Genomic DNA, 22,694 nt, shown 5'->3' on the forward strand with positions numbered 1-22,694 from the left:
GAAGCGCCTTCTAGCCAAAGCTCGGCATGCAGGGCAGGATCGACCTTCTAAGGGATGGACAGCTCAAGCCACTGGACGCTTTGTGTGAAACGGAAGGATGAACCTTGAGTCAGTTCTCAATCTTTGCAGTACTTGTTGCAATCCACATGAAGGATGACAAAGAGGATGACAGCATTTACATCTGTATGACAATTTACCGTCTGAAGGAATGAGTACAACCCTGTGTGTCATGCACATGTCCACATTGCCAAATGGGTAGAAATGAGCTGGTGACAGAGTCAGAAGTCTTACTTCCCAAACCAGTAGAATTTGAGTCTAATTAGAAAAATTCAGTTTGCTTTTAAATATCATTATACTTAATTCTTCTGAAGTTTGACCAGTACAACTCATACATTAAGAGCTAACATGAAATAAACTTAATTAAAAGACTATGAAAAATCATGCCACAGAAGAGTAAAAAAAAAAAAAAAAAAAAGATAAACGGTCTACCTTTTCTTTCTCTTAGTACACTTAACTAGCGAATCATCTTTGGAAATAACTTCCAAAATCCAGTAAAAATATTTGCCAAAATAACCCAAGGTCCTACACACACAAACTTAGCTGGAGAATATTGCCTAGAACAGGCTCCTGCTTACTTACCGGAGAACGGGTCTGAGGTTGTGAATTCATTGTCTGAGGGGCTTGAGGGTATACCAACGTGGTTGGGCCTGCATTCTGTCCAGAGGGATAAGGGGTCTGTCAAAGAATGGCAAGAACAAAATCATATTTTGAAAAAGTATGGCCTGGCAACACAGACACAAGACGTTAAAAACAAAATTTATGAAAATGATCATTAATATGGTTTACAATTCTACTTTCTAATTTTTATTTATTTTATTTTTTTGCAGGACTAGGGATGAAACCCAGGGGCATTCGATCTCTGAGCTAACCCCCCCCCACCCTGTTTTTTATTCTTTATTTTGAAACAGGGTCTCACTAAGTTATGGAGGGCCTCACTAAGTAGCTGAGGCTGTCTGCAAACCTCGATCCTCCAGTCTCAGCCTCCCGGATGCTGGGATGACAAGCGTGCACCACCACGCCCGGCTAAACTTTATATTATAATATCAAGCAACTCGGGATCATGTAACATTTTTTTAGAAATTGCTGTAAACTTCTTGATAATGGAGAAACCAGCAACCAAAAGTCTAGGCACAATTATTTGAAACTATAAGTGTAAAGAAAATCCACTATAATTTCATCAATTTCTGACATGAAAAGCCTAATTCACAACCCAAATCAAGCTGGCTGAAGTGTGCTTTTCCATAGTCCCTGTAAACAAAAGCAGCTCTTGAGGATATCTCACAGCCAAGATCAGCACCTCAGATAGTTATATGTTTTATTGTTGCTGTCCTCTCTGCCAAAGCTTATGCCTTAATCCTTTTACATGATACCATAAAATCAACAATCAGAGCCGGGGGGCGGTGGCTCACACTTGTAATCCAGGCGGAGACAGGAGGATCGCAGGTTCAAGGCCAGCCTCAGCAACTTAGTGAGATCCTGCTTCAAAATAAAGAATAAAATAGGGCTGGGGGGACATTAAATATTCTAACCGTGTAATTCTGAAAAAACAAATCCTTTCAGGACTAACATTTTTCTGAAATATAGGATAAAACAAATTAGTTCACATAAAAATGGCATGTAAAACTACTTTTTATATAGTGTCGAGCACTATATGTGTAATTCAGTAAACTACTAGACTGATCCAATATTCCACATAGTTAAGTATTACTTTAAACCGAAGGCTGGCATTTATTTCTTCTTAATGAGCTCAATTTCCCTTTCCCTTCAGACACAATCTGAGACTTGCATTTTAGATGAGGCATGCAGGATCCCGAAACGCAAGAGCACTCCGGTGTCAGAACGCCCCATCGTCGATGTTACAGTGAAGTATGCTCGGTGTGCGTAGGGGAGAAGTAATTCCCCAACAAAACCACACCAAGATTCAAAGCGCAGGTTCTTGTCCTGAGCTAAGGGTCAATACACTTTGGCCCGGACTCTTGCTGGAGATTTAAAGAAGTTTATTAAAAAGATAGAAACACAGAAGACAGTTAAAGCCCCCATGCCATTCAGAAATGGCACAGGGGGGGTGTTTGGAGTGAATTCACCAACAGTCCCTGCGTGCTGAGCGTTATCCCCACCAAGCCTGCGAGGTCCTTTGCTATGTGGATGTGCTGCCTGGTAAGTTGGGTCCTGCACTCATGTGACTTTGTGTCACATGACCTCTGCAGGGCAAGGGAGGGGCTGAAACCCCCGGGAGAATTGGGCGTTCCTGTGAGTAAACCCTTATCTCGCGAGATGCATACCTTGAAAAGGAGAGCCCGCATCCTCAAGCTTCTGACAGGCGCACAGGTCCCATGGTACCTTGCCCTGATCCCCGGGAGAGCCGTGCAATTAAAACTTTACATGCCATGTGTACCGGACCTCTCTCGTGTTTTTCACACTCCGCCATACGCACATTATTTTTTATTTTACTCGCATTAATTTTTTATTTTACTTATCACTGCCCTCGCCCAGGCATCTGCTCTGAGGCAGGGGGCAGCTCTGTCGCCACAGACCCCACACCTTTGGTTACACTCCCAAAATGTGTTAAGTGGATTTCCTCCCATCCTTGAGGCAGTTTGTCTCTCTTTAGAAATGTAAAAAGGCCCTTTTCCCTGGCGCTCCTGGCTTTCTTTACTACCAAAGATATATTTTTAAAATTGGAAATCTTCCCCAATCCTGGTACATTAATACATTTTGAAGCCATTTCCCAACACTGGTACAGTCAATAACTCATTGCTTCCCAGACGAGTGAGCAGATGCTGCTGCTCAGGTGCACTCAAGCTTCCGAGTGTTCTCCTGAACCAAGCACAGAAAGGTACGCGGCATAATAATCACGCTGCGGCACAGACAGCCACAGTACACGGCGGGTAAACAAAAAAGTCAAACTACTACAAAGGCTTAATATTACGGTAAAATCCAACAAACTCCTAATATTTTCATTTTTTAAAAAGTATTTACTATACCTCACAAAAAGAAAGAAAAAAGGAGTTCTATATATGGAAATTTCAGTACATATAAATGCCTTGATGATAGCCCTACAGCACTAAAAATATGCCTGCCGAGTAGACCACCTAAAACACAATGAAGCAAAATGACTTTCTGGGTAATTAGAAGACTATCTTTTTCCTTTTTACAGTTAAAGTATCAAAGTGTAAAACACTAGCTAACTGTATACACAAAGAGAAAACATTCAGTGATGGCGCTCCATTATGATTTTGCATCTTGTGATGCTAAATGTAGTATGAAAACAAAGAAAAAAACCCACAAGTTATCTTTAGGTCATCGCTGAGCCAGCTAAATACACCCTGTGCCTGCTGAGTAACACGACCCCACAGAGATCACACACAAGCACGTGAGACAAGTTCAGAAAACAGCTGAGTCACCCCCGCATGGGCCTTCACTTCCTGCTCCCAGTAAGGCAGCGGAAATGTCTGCCTCACCACAAGCCTTGGCTTCTTCTCCCTTTTCCCACCAGTACGTTCGATTTCCTGAGTAACACCAACCACTTTATGATTAAAGCTCAATTTAGTCATCAGGTGGTTCTACCAAGTTCCTGACAATAGCAAAACACAGGAGAGCAAAACCAGGAGGCTGCTTAGGCTGGCAACCTTTTGTAAAATCTGTTTTACAAAAAAAGCCTGCCCAGTTAACTCGAAAGGGACTGCAGTATCACTGCACGGTCTGTACAGCTTGTGCTTCTGAACACGACCAACATGTTTCCTGGGTCTCTATCCTAAAGCAACCTAACAAGGCCTCAGAGCAAAACTGCTTTCCATTCACTTCCCATCAGAGGATGTGTACTAATGCTACCAGTGAACAATATTAAGCAGGCAAAAGCTTTTTATTGAAATCAGAATGAGATAAACTTTCAAACTATTATTGTGTTAGAGAATCCAACAATAAAACAGCTTTAAAATAGGTTTTAAGAGAAACCGAAACACATGAATCCTATTTATCACGTCACAACAAATATAAAAAAGACTTATTATCTTAATTAAGTCCCTTCGAAATTTTCCTACTAAGCTGGGCTGGTGGTACTTGGAAGGCTAAGACAGGAGGATCGCAGTTTCTTAGCCAACCTAGCAATCTGTGAAGCACTCCACAACTTAGTAAGACCCTGTTTCAAAATAAAGAATACACTAGGGCTGGGGGTGTAGCTTGGAATACCCCCGGGTTTAATCCCCTATGTTGCCAAAAAAAAAAAAAAAGTCACTAACAAAACGCAACACCAGTGCATCAGAGGTGACCTGTAATTTCTTTTGCCCAGATTCTACAGTACTAATAAGCAAATGGTAAGAAGAGTGAAAATGTGGTAAAGAACCAGCAAGAGTCTATCATATACCTTAAAAATAAAAGCCTGTATACATAAACCAGAGACTAATTACCTGTGTTAGCACTTAAGACTGTTCCAAATCCATCAGAACACAAGAGGACTGCTTCTCAAAGAAGAAAACAACAGATGTTCCTACCAGCCCAAAGTTCCTTTTCAGGCGCTTCAATGTTTGCCTAACACGTAGCACTGCTGGAAACACAGATGTGGTCTTTAGATGGCATCAGGGTCATTTCCATGACTCTGAGTGGCTGTCCTGGGATTTCTAAACCACTCCGTGTATCAGCGTTATGTGAAGTATAAAGTGTGTGTGTGTGTGTGTGTGTGTGTGTGTGTGTGTGTGTGTGTGTGTTACCAGGGATGGAACCCCAGGGCCTTCTATCTTCCAGACTACACCCCAGACCTAGTTTATATTTTATTTGGAAACAGGGTCTCACTAAGTTGCTGAGAGCCTCACTAAGCTGCGAAGGCTGGCTTCAAACCTGTGCTATCCTCCTGTCTCAGCCTCCCAAGCGCGGGGATCACAAGCCTCCACTACCACACCCAGCTTTTTTATTCTTTATTTTGAAACAGGGTCTCATTAAGTCATAGAGGGCCTCGCTAAGTAGCTGAGGCTGTCCACAGGCCTGTGGTCCTCCTGTCTCAGCCTCCAACGTGCTGGGATTGAAGGGTGCTCCACCACGCCCTGCTTGTTTGTGATTCTTTTTGTAAACAAAATTATGAAAGAAACAAACGACATAATAAATACAGTGAAAGTCAAACTAATACAAGACTTTAATGACATCAGGCACCAGTACTTCATAGCAACGCTATTAAATCCGGTCTGGTTTTCAGTAATGATCAAAATGACGGGAACTGATGTTTAAGAGCTCTGCATCATAATGTCCCGGTAGACCCCCCCAAAATCCTTCTAGAATTAATTCCAAGCCGGGGGAGGGAAGGGCCTCATGCACAGTGGGCAAGTTCTGTGTCACTGAACAACAGTCCCATTCCAAGTCCAAACTTAACAGAAAAATGAAAGCCCACAAATCTTCCCGAAATTGTATCACCGCTGAACTGCGGAGCCGCACGAGAGGCCTCTTCAGGACAAGCTTCGGCAGAGCGCACTCCTTTCTGAATGGAGTCTCTTCAGCACCAGGGACGTTACTATTCGGAATCCCGAGGGCTCTTTTTAAACGCTATCTACCACAAATGCGGAGCTTACTTAATTGCAGCTTTTGTAAATGTTTAAATGAACGTTTTAGGCAACTCGAATATTCATTAAGTCACAATATGTGCTCTCCTCCAGAGCAAGGCCACGTCACTTCCTGTGCTACTTCAGAAACATCTTTAATGAGCCCGGCCTGCAGGAGGTGAAGTGCACTTTAAACCATTCATCACCCTTTTCAATAGCTGTATTTGTTATGCTGCTCTGTCAACCACACTCTGAAAATATGTGTCATTAAAACAGAATTCTAGAATGAGACCATTCTGAATTTAAGCCAGTTTCACGCCACACTCTGTACAGTGAAATGCTAATAACTTAGTAAAAAGAAAAGGTGAACCTTACTCTCTCATGTTACATTTCCTTAAATAAATACCTTAACAGAGCTGGGTGTGGTGGCTCACACCTGAAATCCAGGAGGATCCAGGTTCAAGGCCAGCCTTAGCTAATTAGTGAGGCTCTCAGAAACTTAGTGACACCCTGTTTCCAAATAAATATAGATAGGTCTGGGGGTGTAGCCTGGAGGTAGAAGACCACTAGGTCTTCTCAGTACCAGAAAAAAAACTTAACAGGTACAATCAGTTATGCAGAGATCGTATTTCTTTGTCTCTCATCCCCATGCTATATCTTTATATAAATGCTGTTTGTACATTATAGTTGGGAATAATCAAACCAGAAACTGGGATTACCTGGTTAGAGAAAGCAATGCACCTATTCAAGGTAGTACTGAAATGGCTTAAAAGATCTCAGCCCCTGCATGGTATCTACTGCAAGACTTCCTGCTGGGAATTCAATCTTTCTTACATTTGATTCATGAGAACAAACAGCTAAAATCTGAGTTTAAAAATCCCATACTTTTCCTCAGAAAAAGCTCTTGATGGATGTAAAACAGGTACCTGACTCTTTTTTATTTAAGTGTAAAATACACCTTTGCTAAACTGTACATAAACATTAAGAGTACCTGTCAAGATACTCTTGACACTACTACACTTGACTTGATACTAGCCGGGCAGAGTGGCGCGCACGCTTGTAATCCCAGCATGTGGGAGGCGGAGACAGGAGGATCGGTTTGAGAACAGCCTCAGCTACTTAGTGAGGCCCTTGGCAACCCAGAGACTCTGTTTCAAGATAAAGAATAAAAAATAGGGCAGGGGGTGTAGCTGGGAGGTAGAATGCCCCTGGGTTCCATCCCCAGTTACACACACACACACACACACACACACACACACAAAGACTTCCCTTTTATTAAGCAAATAATCATGTATACTATCAACTTTGGGAAAATTTCACTTAGAGCTAATTTCTTTCACCAAAGATGTAGAGACTGACAACACAGTCATATGGGGAGGAGAGTAATGCTGCTTTTATATAGCTTTAAATCCAAAGACTGGATTGTATGGAAGCAAAAAGCAACCACTGAACTTACTCTCCTTGAGTTAGAAGATTAACACCACACTTGTCAGTATATAATTGGTTCTATAATCAAAATAAATGGATATATTATTAATACTATAAAAACTCTTTGAATGTAGTCTAGGATGCAAAGTATATTATCTATAAAAAATTGCTTGTAGTTAGTTACAAGACAGAAATGGCTTCTCAGTCAACAAAGTTACTTTCTCAAAAGTAAGAAATGAAGAAGCCAGGCGTGGTGGCGCACGCTTGTAATCCCCACGCTTGGGAGGCTGAGACAGGAGGATCGCACAGGTTCAAAGCCAGCCTCAGCTACTTAATGAGGCTCTCAGCGACTTAGTGAGACCCTGTTTCCAAATAAAGTATAAAATAGGTCTGGGAGTGTAGCCCAGAGGTAGAAAAGACACTGGGTTCCACCCCTAGTACTAGTACCACAAAAAAAAAAAAAAAAAAAAAAGTGAGGAACGTCCTGGCCAGACCTGGTAGCACAGCTTGTAATTCCAGTAACTTGGGAGGCTGAGAGAGGAGGATCCAGATTCAAGAACAGCCTCAGCAACTTAGGGAAGCCCTCAGCAACCTAGTAAGACACTGTTTCAAAACAAACAAAAAAATTAAAAAGGAGCTGGAAGTGTAGCTCAGAGGAGGATCAGAGGTTCAGTCTTCAGTAACACACACAAGAAACTTTCTGATTCTGCTATGTTTGCATGTGTTCTAGAAACAAAGCTTTTTTTTTTTTTATCCTTTATCTGAAAACTGCTCCCAGCAAAGAGGACCAAGAAGACTCTTTTAGCAATGAGTGTCAAAGTCACTGTCCCAGTGCTCTGTTCTCAACCCTGGGTGCACATTAGGATTATCTATGCCTCAGCTGTGGACCTGGTGGCACCAACCTGTAACCCCAGTACTTGGGAGGCTGAGATCACAAGCTCAAGGCCAGCCACAGCAACTTAGAAAGACCCTGTTTCAAAATAAAATAAATTTAAAGCCAAGAGTGGTGATGCACAATTGTAATCCCAGTATTTGGGAGGCTGATGTGGGAGGATCGAGGTTCACGGACAGCCTCCGCTACTTAGTGAGGCTCTTTGCAACTCAGTGAGACCCTGTATCAAAATAAAGAATAAAAAATAGGGCTGGGGGTGTAGCTCGGAGGCAGAGTGCCCCTGGGTTCCATCCCCAATACTGCAAATTAATTAATTAGTTAATTAATTTAAAAGGCTGGCGGAGAGGTAGAGCTCAAAGGTAGAGTGTCCTGGGTTTAATCCTCAGTATCCACCAAAAGGGGGTGGGAGAACTAACCAGGCCTCATCCTAAGCAATTAAGTTAGAATCTCAAGAGAGGACAGGACCCAGGCATCAGATGATTCTAATGGGGAGACAGGACTAAGAACCACTAAGCTCTTTTCTCGTGTATTAGCGGAGGCGTTACATGAAGCAGAAAAACACTGTTACACAGACAAGCATTGCTATATTCTTTAAACGTGTAGATGCTGTGGGTTTTGATAGACAATGAACTAATAGGACAGTGTTCATAATACACCTGTATCTGGCAGCCTAACTCATGTTCCCACAATAGTAACTATACTTTTCAAATCTTAGCTTTTCCAACATGACAACCCAGTTCCCTAACACCAAAGAAAGTCCCCGAAACCTTGGAGTGGAAAGCATCATCTGCTCATGAGATGTCGGTTACTGAATCGCAGGCAGCAGAGGTCTTCTGTAGTCTCTGCTCAAAGCTCAGGGGCTGCTAGTCCTCGTGGCTCCTACACAGGAGCTGACGGCCGCCACTCTCATCTCTGACCTACCACACCACCTCTATGTGTCTCTGGTCCTTCCTCCTCATCATCTAAGACACAGATCCCCAAAGTCTGAGATACCACCTGAGCGGAACGGGGTGAGGAGGAGCTGGGACTCTGGAACCGTCCAGGGTGAGCAGGAGCAGTGCTGAGTGCAAATGGCGACACTGAATAAAATAAGGGGTCCGGGGAAATGCCAGGGGGTTGCTGAATCGCTTTTTTTCTGAAAAGGGGATGGTAGGACGATAAAGTGGAAATCTGTAAAAGACATCCTCCACTCCATCTCTCATTCCCATTCATTTCGTCACGAGACATCATCTTCTCTAGGTCCTCGACCATCTCCTCCTACACTAATTTCTTCAATTCTAGATATAGACGTATGGCTCCGCATGGAGAATCAGACGTTTGAAAACTGCATGAATGAATATTTATAAGGTCCGAATTCTGCATACTTATGTGTTCCCAGAATAATCTATAAAAGCCTTCTTTATCTAAAATGAACCGAGAGCTGCGCGTGGTGGCACACGCTTGTAATCCCAGCATTCAGAAGGCTGAGACAGGAAGACCGCAGTTCGCAGACCTTCTCAGCTACTTAGTGAGGCCCTTTGCAACTCAGTGAGACCCTGTTTCCAAATAAAGAATAAGAAGTAGTGCTGGGAGCGAAGCTTGGAGGTAGAACACCCCTGGGTTCCATTCTCAGAACCAAATAAATAAACAAACTAATAAGTAAAATTAACCTGAATTAAAATACAATGGTAGCCAGGCATGGTGGAACATGCTTGTAATCCCAGCTTTTGCGAGGCTGAGACAGGAGGATCATGGTTCAAGGCCAGCCTCACCTGCTACTTAGTGAGGCCCTTTGCAACTCAGTGAGACCCTGCTTCTAAATAAAGAATAAAAAAAATAGTGCTGGGGATGTAGCCCCGAGGTAGAAATCCTGAGTTCCATCCTCAGTACCAAAAAAAAAAAATAAAAAATAAAAAAATAAAAAAGGTGAGCTGGGTGCAGGCGCATACAACTGTAAGCCCAGTCCTTGGGAGGCTGAGAGAGGAGGACTGCAGGTTCTGGAGCAGCCTGGTAATCCAGCAAAACCCTGTTTTGAACAATAAAAGCTAACAAGACGCACTAGGGTGGTACTCAGTGGTAGAACGGCCTTGGGTTCAATTCTTAGTACCACACACACATCACATACAAAAATACTACGAGGAATTATGAAAAAGCAAGAAGGAATCAACAGTTAGGAAGCGGGGACCTGGATGTGGCCCTCGGCAGGGTGCTGCCTAAGAGAATCTGCGCACCGTCAACCTTCTCAGTCTATAGCACGCGACAAGCACAGCCACCGCTTACAGCTACAATTACTTTTTTTTTTTTTGGCGGTACTGGGGTTAGACCTCAGGAGCATTCTACCTCTGAGCTACAGCCCTAGCCCTATTTTTTACTCTTTATTTGGAAACAGGGTCTCACTGAGTTGTAAGGGCCTCACTAAGCAGCTAAGGCTGGCAGAGAACTTGGATCCTCCTGTCTCCGCCTCCCAAATGCTGGGATTACAAGTGTGCGCCACCACGCGCAGCCTCTAATGACAACTTAAATACAGTCAAGTATTTAAAAATTGCTCTGGAAGCCAGGTGTGGTGGCTCAGGCCTATAATCCCAGTATGGGGAGTCTGAGACAGGAAGATCACAAGCTAAAGGACAGCCTCAGCAAGTAGTGAGACCCATCAACCTAGCAAGACACTGTTTCAAAATAAAAACTAAAAACAAAATATAAAAACACGCTTGTAATCCCCGCACTTGGGAGGCAGAGACAGGAGGATCGCGCAGGTTCGAAGCCAGCCGCGCGCGCTGGCTTAGGAGACCCTGTTTCCAAATAAAAATGTAAAAAAGGTCTGGGAGTGTAGCCCGGAGGTAGAAGGGCTTCCAGGGACCCCAGTACCACCAAAATAATAATAATAATAATAATAATAATAATAATAATAAAAATAAATAAATAATAAATAAATAAATAAAAATAAAAATAGAGCTGGATGTGTAGCTCAGAGGTAGAATGCCTCTGGGTTCAATTCCCAGTACTATCAAAAAAGAAAAGAAAAGAAAAAAGAAAGAAAGTGGAAAAGAAGGAAGGAAGGAAGGTAAGCAGGCAGGCAAAGCAAAGCTCAGGAAACCCTAGCCTATCATATAACCTATTATTAAAAGATTATCCTGACAGGCGTGGTGGCCCACGCTTGTAATCCCAGTAGATTGGGAGAAAATCTTTACTAGCTATTTCTCTGAGGACTAATATCTAAAATATCAAAAGAACTCAAAAAAAGTAACTCCAAAAACACAAATAACCCAATTAAAAAGTGGGCTACTGAAACGAATAGACACTTCTTAAATAGCCAATAAAAATATGAAAAAATCAGGGAAATGCAAATCAAAACCATTGAGAGAAGTTGGGCATGGTGGCACAGGCCAAGTAATTCCAGTACTTGGGAGGCTGAGACAGGAGGACTGCAGGTTCAAGGACAGCCTCAACAAAGGAGTAAGACTCTCAACTACCTAGTGTGACCCTGTTTCAAAACAAAAAATAAAAAGGGCTATAGATAAGCCGGGCGTGGTGGCGCACGCTTGTCATCCCCGTGCTTGGGAGGCGGAGACAGGAGGATCACGCAGGTTCGTAGCCAGCCATGCTGGTTTAAGAGACCCTGTTTCAAAAACATAAAATAGGTCTGGGAGTGTAGCCCGGAGGTAGAAGGGCTTCCAGGAACCCCAGTACCACCAAAAATAAAAAAAAAAATAAAAAAAATTAAAAAAAAAGGGCTATAGATACAGCTCAGCTCAAAGGTAGAATGCCCCTGGGTTCAATCCCAAGGACAAAAAAACCCAAAAAAACCCACTATCCCGAGATTCTGCGATTCCATCTAAACCCCACTAGGACAATCATCAAGCACACAACCATGACAAAGGCTGATGAGGGCGTGGGGAAGTGAGAGGGTAAGCGTGCACGACCACTGTGGAGATGAGACCACGCGGGGAGCCAGGACCTGGCCTTAACACTCCGCTATTTTTCCAAAGGAACTGAAGTTAAAATACTACAGCGCTACATAGAGCAGCACAATCCACAAAAGCCAATGAGCAAGAGACTAACCGAGGTATCCACCAACACGGGAATGAGAAACAAAAATGTGATGTACACACACAATGCAATTTCATTCAGCCATAAAGAAGAACAAAACTATGTCATTTGTAGGAGAACACAATATTATGCTAAGTGAGAATAGCTACTTTCAGAAAATCAAGGGTCACATGTTTTCTCATGAGTGGAAGCTAGAATAAAAAGAGAAAGCAAAAGGGACCTCAGGCAAATAAGGACAGAAAAGAGTGGAGTAGTGGAAGGGGGTCCATGGGGGACAAGGACTGAGGAAGGGGCCAAGTCAGTGGGGTTACATCCATAAGGGAAGGTTTCACTACCAATCTCCTGACACGGATGGGGAGGAGGAGAGGCGCTGGGGTGCACAGGTACACAGAGTGATAACGTACACGTTATGCCACTTTGACTCTCACTCTGATGAAAATTACACGCGCCAATAAAAGCATAAAAGATATCATCTTTAAATATGGTAATATGAAAACAGAATATAAGCGTGCATAATAAACACCTTCACACTGTTACAATTTAAGGTATATGTGTTGGGAAGAACAGTAGTTCAAATGACTGTTTTTAATTGGTGCACTGCAGTCATATATCTTAATGGAGTACAAGATGGCAGAGGCATAATGCATACATGATTCACTGAGCCCTTCCCCAACCCCCCATCCTATCCCCCAGCAGTTCAAATTATTTCTTAATGATTCCAGAGTTCGATTCTCCTGCCACTGTCCTGTATCTATGGAACAGTTGGCATTTTTGGGGGGAACTTGCACTTCGACCCCTAAAGCATCTCCTTTGAGAGCCTGTTACGGCAGTAACTCTGTATTGCTTCTGAATTTTCCAAATATCCTAGAGGGATGGCCACTGTCAAGAAGCCTGTATCCCGTTAGGCTTCCGGGATAAGTCAAGCTAAGGAGAAGACAAGGCCAAAGAGGTGGTGAAGGGCACCTGAGTGCACCACAACTCTGCTCACTCAAGGTTTTGTTACTCAACTTGGGGGGCTTTCTTCCTCCCTCCCTCCCTTCCTTCCTTCATTCCTTCCTTTTTTTCCTCTTCTGGTTTTATGTTTCTAGCTTTACTGAAACTAAAGTTGAGGACAATCACTCTCAAAACCAAAGAGGAAACAGTGTTGCCTTCCAGGTCCTCCAAGCTTGTCACCCTGCCTGCCTGCCAAGGCCTTCTCCAGCTCCCATGTGAGCCCTGGTACACCCTAGCACCCTGGAGTTTCTCACTCACTGACTGAACACGGCAGCTGGACTTGCAGGGATTTTTATCATTCCAATGAAGTTGTCCCTAGCAGCTGGACTAGTTTTTATCACCTGTTCCCATGGCAACCCAAAACATTTTTCTCTAAACCCTCTGCTTTCTAAAAAAAGAAAATCTCCATATGTATAAAATGTAAAAAGCTGAAACATGCAATCCATAGTTTACACTGTGTTCAGTATAAAGAAGTAACTACTGAACTGCTCTGAGCAATTGCATTCCCTTACCTGATTCCTTAAGAATGAAAACCACAACCCAGCTGGGCATGGTACTTGCAAGACTGAGACAGGAGGATTACAGGTTCAAGAACAGTCTCAGTAAGTAGTAAGAATCTCATCAACCTAGTGACACGATTTCAAAAATAAAAATGAAAAAATAAGGCTGGGGGTATAGCTTGGAAGTAGAATGGCCCTGGATTCAATCCCAGGTAACACACACACACACACACCCCAGAACCAATACTCTGAAAATATACACAGGCCTAAGAATTAAGAGTCACATGGACTTCATGGTATGCCACAAATCAAACTAATGTACAACTGAGACTAGAAGAAAAATAATTAAGATTACAAAGTAGAGCCCAGCATAGAAGAACACATCTGTAATCCTAGAACTGGGGAGGCTGAGACAGGAGGATTTCAGGTTCAAGGTCAGGACACAGTAAAACTTAGAAGCCCTATTTCAATATAACAAATAAAATAGGGTTTGGAGTTTAGCTCAGAGTAGAACATCTATGGGTTCAATCTCTAGCACCACAAAAACAGAAATAAAATTGTAAAGTAGACCTTCACAGTAAGAAATAACACAGAATTCTAGCCAATGAAATTCAGACAAAATCTTTCAACCCCAGGATTTGCAAATCTACAAAGGAAATTTATATCCTTTGTAGTGCATTTAGAGAGCTTTACACATTATCCTAAATTTCATTTCTATTATTGTAGGATAAGATTTTTCTAATAGAAATGAATTTTAAGGCAGTTATCAAATCCCCCCCCCCGGGTCCCCAAGAATACATTTTTAAATTCCTGTTTTCAAACACCAACAGAAACATAATGACAAAGCCTGAGGTTGTGGTACATGTTTTCATCCCAGTACTTGGAAGGCTGAGACAGGAGGGTCACAGGTTCGAGGCCAGCCTCAGCTACTTGAGAGGCCCTCTGCAACTTAGACAGACCCTGTTTCAAGAAATAACAAATAAAATAGGACTGGGGTTGAATTCCTGGGTTCAATTCCCGGAGACAGACAGACAGACAGACAGACAGACAGACACACACACACACACACACACACACACACAGAGTAACGACAAAAATGACATGTTGTTCTTAGAACTAGCTATTCAAAAGCTGTGTTTAAAGCACCTGCTTATTGACTGAGTCACCAAGGAGGACATTCCCCAATTCTTGTATCTATATCAAAGTTCTTAATTCTACTCTCAAACAATGATCCTTTCATCTACCCAAGAAAAAAAATACACTTTATAAAATACACATAACATCTTTTTAAATTATGCTGAGAGTCCTGCCAAAATTCTAACACCCTTTATAGAAACAGAAAACTTCATCCAAGGATTCCAAAGAGCCAACAATGCAAAAAAAAGTTGGAGATCTCACACTTTGACTTCAAAATTTACTTAACAGGGACATCTAAAATCCAAACGGCTCCTGTGATACATGTGGGAGGCTGACACAGGAGGATCACAGGTTTGAGGCTAACCTCAGCAATTCAGTGGGGCCCTCAGCAACTTAGCGAGACCCTGCTTCAAAAAAATAAAATAAAATAAAATAGGACTGGGGGTATAGCTTAGAATCTCATGGGCTCTCATGGGGCTCAATTCCTAGTACCGCCCCCTCAAAATGGAGGGGCATAGGGCTTTGAATAAATATTTCTCCAAAGAAGAGATAAATGGTCTCTAATCATCTGAAAAGATATTCCACACACTAATGATCCATGACACGTAAAATCTCAGGGTGTCCGTCTGTCTCTGTCTCTTTAGCACATGTGCATGGCAAGTGCGCGCACACAGACACACACCTGGGCTTAGGAAATATCTGACACCAACCATCAAGTTAACTATAATGAAAAGGAACACAGCCGGGCGTGGTGGCGCACACTTGTAATCCCCGCGCTTGGGAGGCTGAGAGAGGAGGATCGCACAGGTTCGAAGCCAGCCTCAGCTACTGAGTGAGACCCTGTTTCTAATAAAATATAAAGATAGGTCTAGGAGTGTAGCCCAGAGGTTGAAAGGCCCTGGGTCCCATCACCAGTGCCACACACAAGAAGAAAAGAAAAGAAAAGAAAAGAAAAGAAAAGAAAAGAAAAAGAAAAAGAAAAGAAAAGAAAAGAAAGAAAGAAAGAAAGAAAGAAAGAAAGAAAGAAAGAAAGAAAAGAGACATGTTCTAAATGACACAGGGCGCAAGCCACCAGGTGCAAAGCTAAATATATTATGAAGTCAGCAAACAGAGAACGGTTCTTGGTTCTTGGCTTTGGGGGCACAGTACTAGGCATTGAACCCAGGGGCATTCTACCTCCAATCTATGCTGTCTCCAGGCTTTGTTTTCAATCTTTCCATGTCATGCTTTCGTTCATCTACCTAGGTTTTAGTTTGTGATCATTAATTATCAGTCTTGGTGTGTGTGTGTGTGTGTGTGTGTGTGTGTGTGTGTCTGTCTGTGTCCAGGAATCAAACCCAGGTATATTCTACTTCTGAGCTACATCCCCAGCCCTATTTTTTAATTCTTTTTTTTTTTTTTTTTTCAGTACTAGGGATGGAACCCAGGGGCATTCGACCTCTGAGCTCCACCCCCTGCCCTATTTTTTGTTCTTTATTTTGAAAGAGGGTCTTACTGAGTTGGAAAGGGCCTAAGTAACTGAGGCTGTCCGCGAACCACAATCTTCCTGTCTCAGCCTTCCAAATGTTGGGATCAGAAGCGTGTGCCATCGCACCCAGCTCAAAAAGGTATTTTAAATTCTAAATTGTTTCCCATTCTTAAAGTACATTTTGAGATTACAGATAATTCAAGTGCAGCCAATTTAGGGCAACTGGAAAAAATTTACACCTAAAAAGTTATTGTGTCTCTACAATTTCCAAATGTCTTTTTATTTATTTATTTATTTATTTATTTATTTATTTATTTTGGTGGTGCTGGAGGTAGAATCCAGGGGCTTTTCTACTGCCAGGCTACACTCCCAGACCTATTTTATACTTTATTTGGAAACAGGGCCTCACTAGTTGCTGAGAGCCTCACTAAGTAGCTGAGGCTGGCTTTGAACCTGTGCGATCCTCCTGTCTCTGCCTCCCAAGCGCGGAAATTACAGGCGTGCGCCACCACGCCCAGATGAGAATGTCATTTTAAATACTAACTTCTAATGTCCCTTGAATAAACAAAATCTCCAGAAAGAAGGGAACTAGCACTACAAATCCAGCCCCTTGCAGTGGTGCGTTCCTATAATTCCAGTACTTGGAAGGCTGAGACAAGAGAAACAAAGGTTAATTCAGCCTCAGTAAGTCAGTGAAGCCCTCCGCCACTGTGACCTTGGTTTCAAAATAAAGAAATAAATAAAACAGGGCTGGAGGCGCAGCTCGGAGGTGGAAGCCACTGGGTTGACTCCCAAGCACCATCACCAAAATTTTTTTTAATTAAAAAAATTATAAATCAGATAACAAAGGAAAATGCTCATAAAGCCTTGAAACCTGGCAGTCTTTGCATGCTCACACATGTGTAAAATCCATCTTGAAGAGACAGGTGCAGTGGCACACTCTTATAATCCCAGTACTTGGGAGGCTGAGACAGGAGGATCACAGGTTTGTGGCCAGCCTCAACAACTTAGTGAGGCCCTCCGTAACTTAGTGAGACCTTGTTTCAAATTAAAAAAATTAAAGTAAAATAGGGGTAGATATATAGCTAAGAGTTAAAGCACCCGTGAGGTCAATCCCCAGTACCAAAAAGAAAAAAAAATAATCCATCATGGAAAAAAACCAGCAGGTAATGATACTGTCACCAGTGATATAAAACTTTCATCTTCACTTTTGTTTCAAAGCTACGTAACTTGTTTTTCTTCACCCCAGCGTCATTTAGCCTCAAACACTGAAACAGAGGCAGAGGCAGGAAGTTGCTTTGTATAAAAGGACGCAGTGGAAGAGGAGACTGTCACGTCAAAAAGAACCTGAGGCTTAAGGCTAGTTTCTGTGATTTTCTTCTTGGCTGATCTGAATCGAAGAGCTTTGTACACAATAATAAAATACATTAGCACCAACAGAAAATGACCAGGCATGGCTACAACTTTTACCCTACTATGAGGTATAGTCAAAGAGACCCACAACAGCTGGGGACACCTTCTGAGTTTCAACTAATACTAGACAGGGCCAGAAGTGAAGAGGCAGCAGGGAAGGCTACAAACACATGCACAGAAATCTAATTCTTGAAGCAAATCAAATCTAATAGGCATGGAAAATAAAAATGCCATTTATTTGAATTCAGTGTATTTTGTTTTGAGGCAAGATATTTGAAGCACAGCAATATGCTAGTTCTTCCCTGCTTATCAGATGAAGAAACCACATTTCAGACATGCTGCGTCATTTATGGAGGCGGGGCCTGGCAGTGCATGCCTACAACCCCAGTACTTGGAAGGCTGACACAGGAGGGCCGCAGGCAACTCGGCAAGGGGCTGGTGGTGTAGCTCAGAGGTGGAATGCCTCTGGGTTCCATCCTCAGTAAACCATTATGTACCCAACACTGAACCAAAATGCGACAGACCTCACCCTAAAATCTAGGTTTGTCTCATTCCAAGCCTAAAATCCTTTCTCCTCTATTCGGAAGGTCCTGCTGATTTCCATTATGATCCATGAACTGTTTCAAGTATTAAACTTGAGGAGACTGAGTTTCCCCAAAAATGCTTTATTTTTATAGTATGCCAATATAGGGAAAACTTCCTCGCTCTATTAAAAGATGCTGTATTGTAAGTAGACAGATGGATCGACGTACGCCTCCCTCCTGGCTGTAAGAAAGGAGGAGAAGAGGGCAATGAATCGCATGTGAAGTTACTGGGTTCACTCACCAGGTTAAGCAAAAGAGTAGCAAAACAGACCATAGAAGAGCACAAAATATTATTTGGTGGCTCTCTGAATGGCATTCACATCCTCTTGGTTTCTAAAAGCAGCTGATAAAATGGCATTTCTGGGCTCAACGACTGAGACCTCTTAGAAAACTTCCTTTCTTAAATGCAAACTTTAAGAACTCTTCATTTTCAGAAAACTTGAGTGCTTTGGGCCAACTGCTTGGGTCAAATAACAATATGAAATTGTCAGATTTCAAGTAGAAAGAACTCTTTCCCTTATTTGCCAATTATCAGATGATCTTCTTTCTGCTCAGAATTCACCCTGTTTGCCTGTGCTATGAAAATGCATCTGCGCCCTACAAATAGCCCAACATTTCACCCAGCACAATGTTAAGCTCCGTCAGTAGAGGGCACTGTGGAGACGCTGCAGGAGGAAAACACTTTGCTTCCGGAGCCCCCTGGCTTGGCGAAGGCTTCTGCAGCCAGAGCTGCTCCAGTATTTGGCTTCTGGGGTGGCCAACCCTCCTGGTGAGCACAGGCTCTTCGGTGCCAGGCTTCTGCTGCAGTGCACTGCGGGAAACAGTACCCAGGAGCCAAGAGCTCTTCCTGCCACTCTCTGGCAGGTTTGTAGCAGAGAGCCTCTTCTAAGAAACCTCCCTGCAAAGAGCTTTCCCTGAGCATCATAGATGGAAGAATTCTGGCAGGTTCCAGAGGGTAGATCTCCAGTAAGCGATGGTGCTCAGCAAGCAAACACCACGCCCTCAGCAACCTCCCTAGACCTTAGCCCAGAACGAGGGAGCAGCCTCTGAGCCAACACTAACTACTATTAAAAAAGAGAGAGACAAGGTTCCGTAAGTCGTTGGGGATTCTGGAGTTGATAAATACCATATTTGAGTATGCTACCTCTACCAACCTACAAAGTGACATGGGATATTTCATTTTTTAAACTTTTTATTTTTAGTGGTACTGGGAATTGAACCCAGGAGTGCTCTATCTCTGAGCTACACCATCAGCCATTATTATTATTATTATTATTATTATTATTATTATTATTAGTGGTACTGGGGTTCCTGGAAGCCCTTCTACCTCCGGGCTACACTCTCAGACCTATTTTTTATATATTTTTATTTGGAAACAGGGTCTCTTAAGCCAGGATGGCTGGCTTCGAACCTGTGTACTCCTCCTGTCTCCGCCTCTCAAGCGCGGGGATTACAAGCATGCGCCACCACGCCTGGCAGCCCTTTTTATTTTTTTATTTTGAAAAAAGGACTCGCTAAATTGCTGAGGCTGGCCTCAAACCTGCAATACACCTGCCTCAACCTCCCAATTCTAAGTGAGAAAGGACAAAAGAAAAGTCTACAGCAGTCTAGCTGGTGACACAAACTGTTCCACCTCCTAGGACTCATGATCCAGCATATGCCATGGTACTTGAATTAGTTTTGGCAAAGAGATGCTATAAATTTTTGAGCCAAGCCAGGCATGGGGTCCCATGCTTGTAATCCCAGTACTTGGGAGGCTGAGACAGGAAGACTGCAGGTTGGCAGCAGTCTCACTACTTAGGGAGGCCTCAGCAACTTCATCAGACCCTGTTGTTTCAACCCCCAGCATCACACACACACACACACACAAACAAAAAGCCTGGAGCTGGAGTGCAACCCAACAGCTCTTTGATACAGAAGCTTAGTAGTGGGTAAACAAACTTTCCCAGCATTCCATAGGCAAATTTCTAGAAGGTTTCAAGGAAGGACCCCACAGCCCTGGTCTCAGCACTCCAAGGGAGGCTCCATCTCAGCCTAAGAGAAGCACCTGCGCCACCCGTTGCTGCCCTTACATCACTGGCAACTCTACCCCTTAGTCCATCCACAGTCGCTCCAATCCCGTTAAACACTTACAAACCCTTTGAAGTAAACTTTTCCTATTTAAATCACTACACGGTGCCGGGCGTGGTGGCGCACGCTTGTCATCCCAGCATTCGGGAGGCTGAGACCTGGAGGATCACGGTTCAAAGACAGCCTCAGCTACTTAGTGAGGCCCTCTGCAACTGCGTGGGACACGGTTTCAAAATAAAGAATTAAAAAATAGGGCAGGGGGATGTAGCTCGAAGGTCAAATGCCCCTGTGTTCCATTCCCAGACCCACAAAAAAATAAAAAAAAAATAAATAAATAAATCACTACACAGATTTTTCTCTCCTGATTAAACTCATACTAATATACCTTAATTATAGGTTGGCTTCCACTGTTCAGTGTAAAAATCAACAGAAGAACCTCATTTAAGCAACTGTGAGTTCATTTTGCCACGGCTTCAATATTGCAAACTTAAACAGAAACAATTTAGACAGAATTTAAGCATATTACTAGGCACATGATATGACGAATTATATATGCCTTAACAGGACTCGTCTAATGATGGTCTGGCAAATTATAATGCTTTTCTAAACATTTTAGAGCCCAAACTATCATTTTTTAGCCCCTAACTTAAAATCAACAGTTTTAAACTGGGCATAGTGGTGCATGTTTGTAATCCCAGTGCTGGGGAGGCTGAGAGAGGAAGACTGCAGGTTAACAGCCAGCCACCCCTTGTCATCCCCGCGCTTGGGAGGCGGAGACAGGAGGATCGTGCAGGCTCGAAGCCAGCCGCGCTGGCGTAAGAGACCCTGCTTCCAAACAAAATATAAAAATGGGCCTGAGAGTGTAGCCTGGAGGTAGAAGGATTTCCAGGAACCCCAGTACCACAAAAAAGAAAAGGGATTAATTTTAGTAATTACAGATCTTTCCAAGTATCAAAGCTTTAAAATGCCAAAGATAGAGAAGTAAAATTAAAAATGATCCAAAAAATAATTTTCATTATCAAAAAAGTAGCTTGCTTTTTTTTTTTTTTTTTTGTGGGTCTGGGGGTGGAACCCAGGGGCTTTTGACCTCCGAGCTATACCCCCTGCCCTATTTTTTATTCTTTATTTTGAAACCGGGTCTCACTGAGTTGCAGAGGGCCTCACTAAGTAGCTGAGGCTGTCCGCGAACTGTGATCCTCCAGGTCTCAGCCTACCGAATGCTGGGATTACAAGCGTGCGCCACCACGCCCGGCTAAAAGTAGCTTTTATAAGTAAATACTGACAATCTCAAACAGCATGGGTGGAGAATGTCGGCTTCTCTCACCACATTCCAACTTTCTTACTCTAGTCAACGCTTGACCCCAGGAACCACACAGCCACGCGGCGGCGGGTGGTACAAGTTAAACAGTATTGGGGAAACGGCTTAAATTGAAGACGAGATATCCTTAGTTATATCCTCTTAAGACAATGAAGAGGCCGAGACAGGAGGATCATGGGTTGCGGCCGGCCTCAGCTACTTAGTGAGGCCCTCCACCACTTAGTGAGACTCTGTTTCAAAATAAAGAATAAAAAAAAAAATATGGGGCTGGGGATGTAGCTCGGTGGTAGAATGCCCCTGGGTTCCATCCCCAGTACCCCCCCAAAAAAGAGTTCACAACTCTTTATCAGTTCAACAAAAACTTAAGCCTAAAAAATTGTAATGATCTACATACAAACTCAAAAAAACAAACATAAACAAAAAAATCCTACTAACTCTATAAAAAGGTCTTACTTTTCACAAAAGTAGAAAATAACATTTCACCAAAAAAGAGATAGAAAATTTTTATCAGATTAAACAGTAAGAGCCACAAAAAGCTCTGAGTTTTTTTTTTTTTTTTTTAAAACAGGGTCTCACTAAGTTGTGGAGAGCCTCAACTAAGTAGCTGAGGCTGGCCACAAGCCTGGATCATCCTGTCTCAGCCTCCGAAATGCTGGGATTACAAGGGTGTGCCACCATGCCCGGCTTTCTGTGAGCTTTTTAAAATGAACTTTAAAATCATACTCCATAATTATTAAACAATAAAAATAAAAATTAAATATCAATGACAGTTAACTTTCAAATCACTCCAAAAGAAAATGAAGGAAATTATTAGTAGCCGCCTCTATGGGAAAGGTGTCTAAAAGATGCAAAAAGACAATAAAAAAATTACTCTTCAAGCTGGGCGTGGTGATGCACGCTTGGAATCCCAGTACTTGGGAGGCTGAGACAGGAGGATGGCAGGTTCGTGGCCGGCCTCAGCTACTTAGGCCCTCCACAACTTAGCCTTTTTCAAAATAAAGGAATAAAAAATAGGGCTAAGGGTGTAGCTCGGTGGTAGAATGTCCCTGGGTTCAAACTCTAGTGCCACACACACACAAAAATTACTCTTCAAATAGTGCTGTATGTTACTGCCTTCCAGTCCGCTGATTTGGCTGGGCTTGGTGGCAGACACTTGTAATCTGTAGTACTTGAGAGGCTAAGACCAGGAGGACTGCAGGTTTGTGGCCAGCCTCAGCTACTTAGTGGGACCTTGTTTCAAAATAAAATAAGAGCTGGGAGTGTAGTTTGGAGGTAGAATG

At 42.8% G+C, this 22,694-nt stretch overlaps 1 protein-coding gene across 18 annotated transcripts in view; it reads right to left on the reverse strand.

Moving 5' to 3' along the window:
* Window positions 1-22,694, reverse strand: part of EIF4G3 (eukaryotic translation initiation factor 4 gamma 3) — a gene marked incomplete at both ends in the record, with an annotated part of 253,579 nt that overhangs the window by 155,676 nt on the left and 75,209 nt on the right. For 16 of the 18 annotated variants that reach the window (XM_080692037.1, XM_080692033.1, XM_080692045.1 and 13 more), the window contains one exon: window positions 640-669. In XM_080692037.1, the coding sequence (XP_080548163.1) occupies window positions 640-669 (30 nt within the window). Of the gene's footprint in view, window positions 1-627; window positions 736-22,694 lie in introns of those variants that run through there. The other 2 variants (XM_080692029.1, XM_080692046.1) reach the window with 2 other exon arrangements.

This window comes from Muscardinus avellanarius (genome assembly GCF_963383645.1).
Source record: "Muscardinus avellanarius genome assembly, chromosome: 3".
In the NCBI taxonomy this organism is placed as follows: Eukaryota; Metazoa; Chordata; class Mammalia; order Rodentia; family Gliridae; genus Muscardinus; species Muscardinus avellanarius.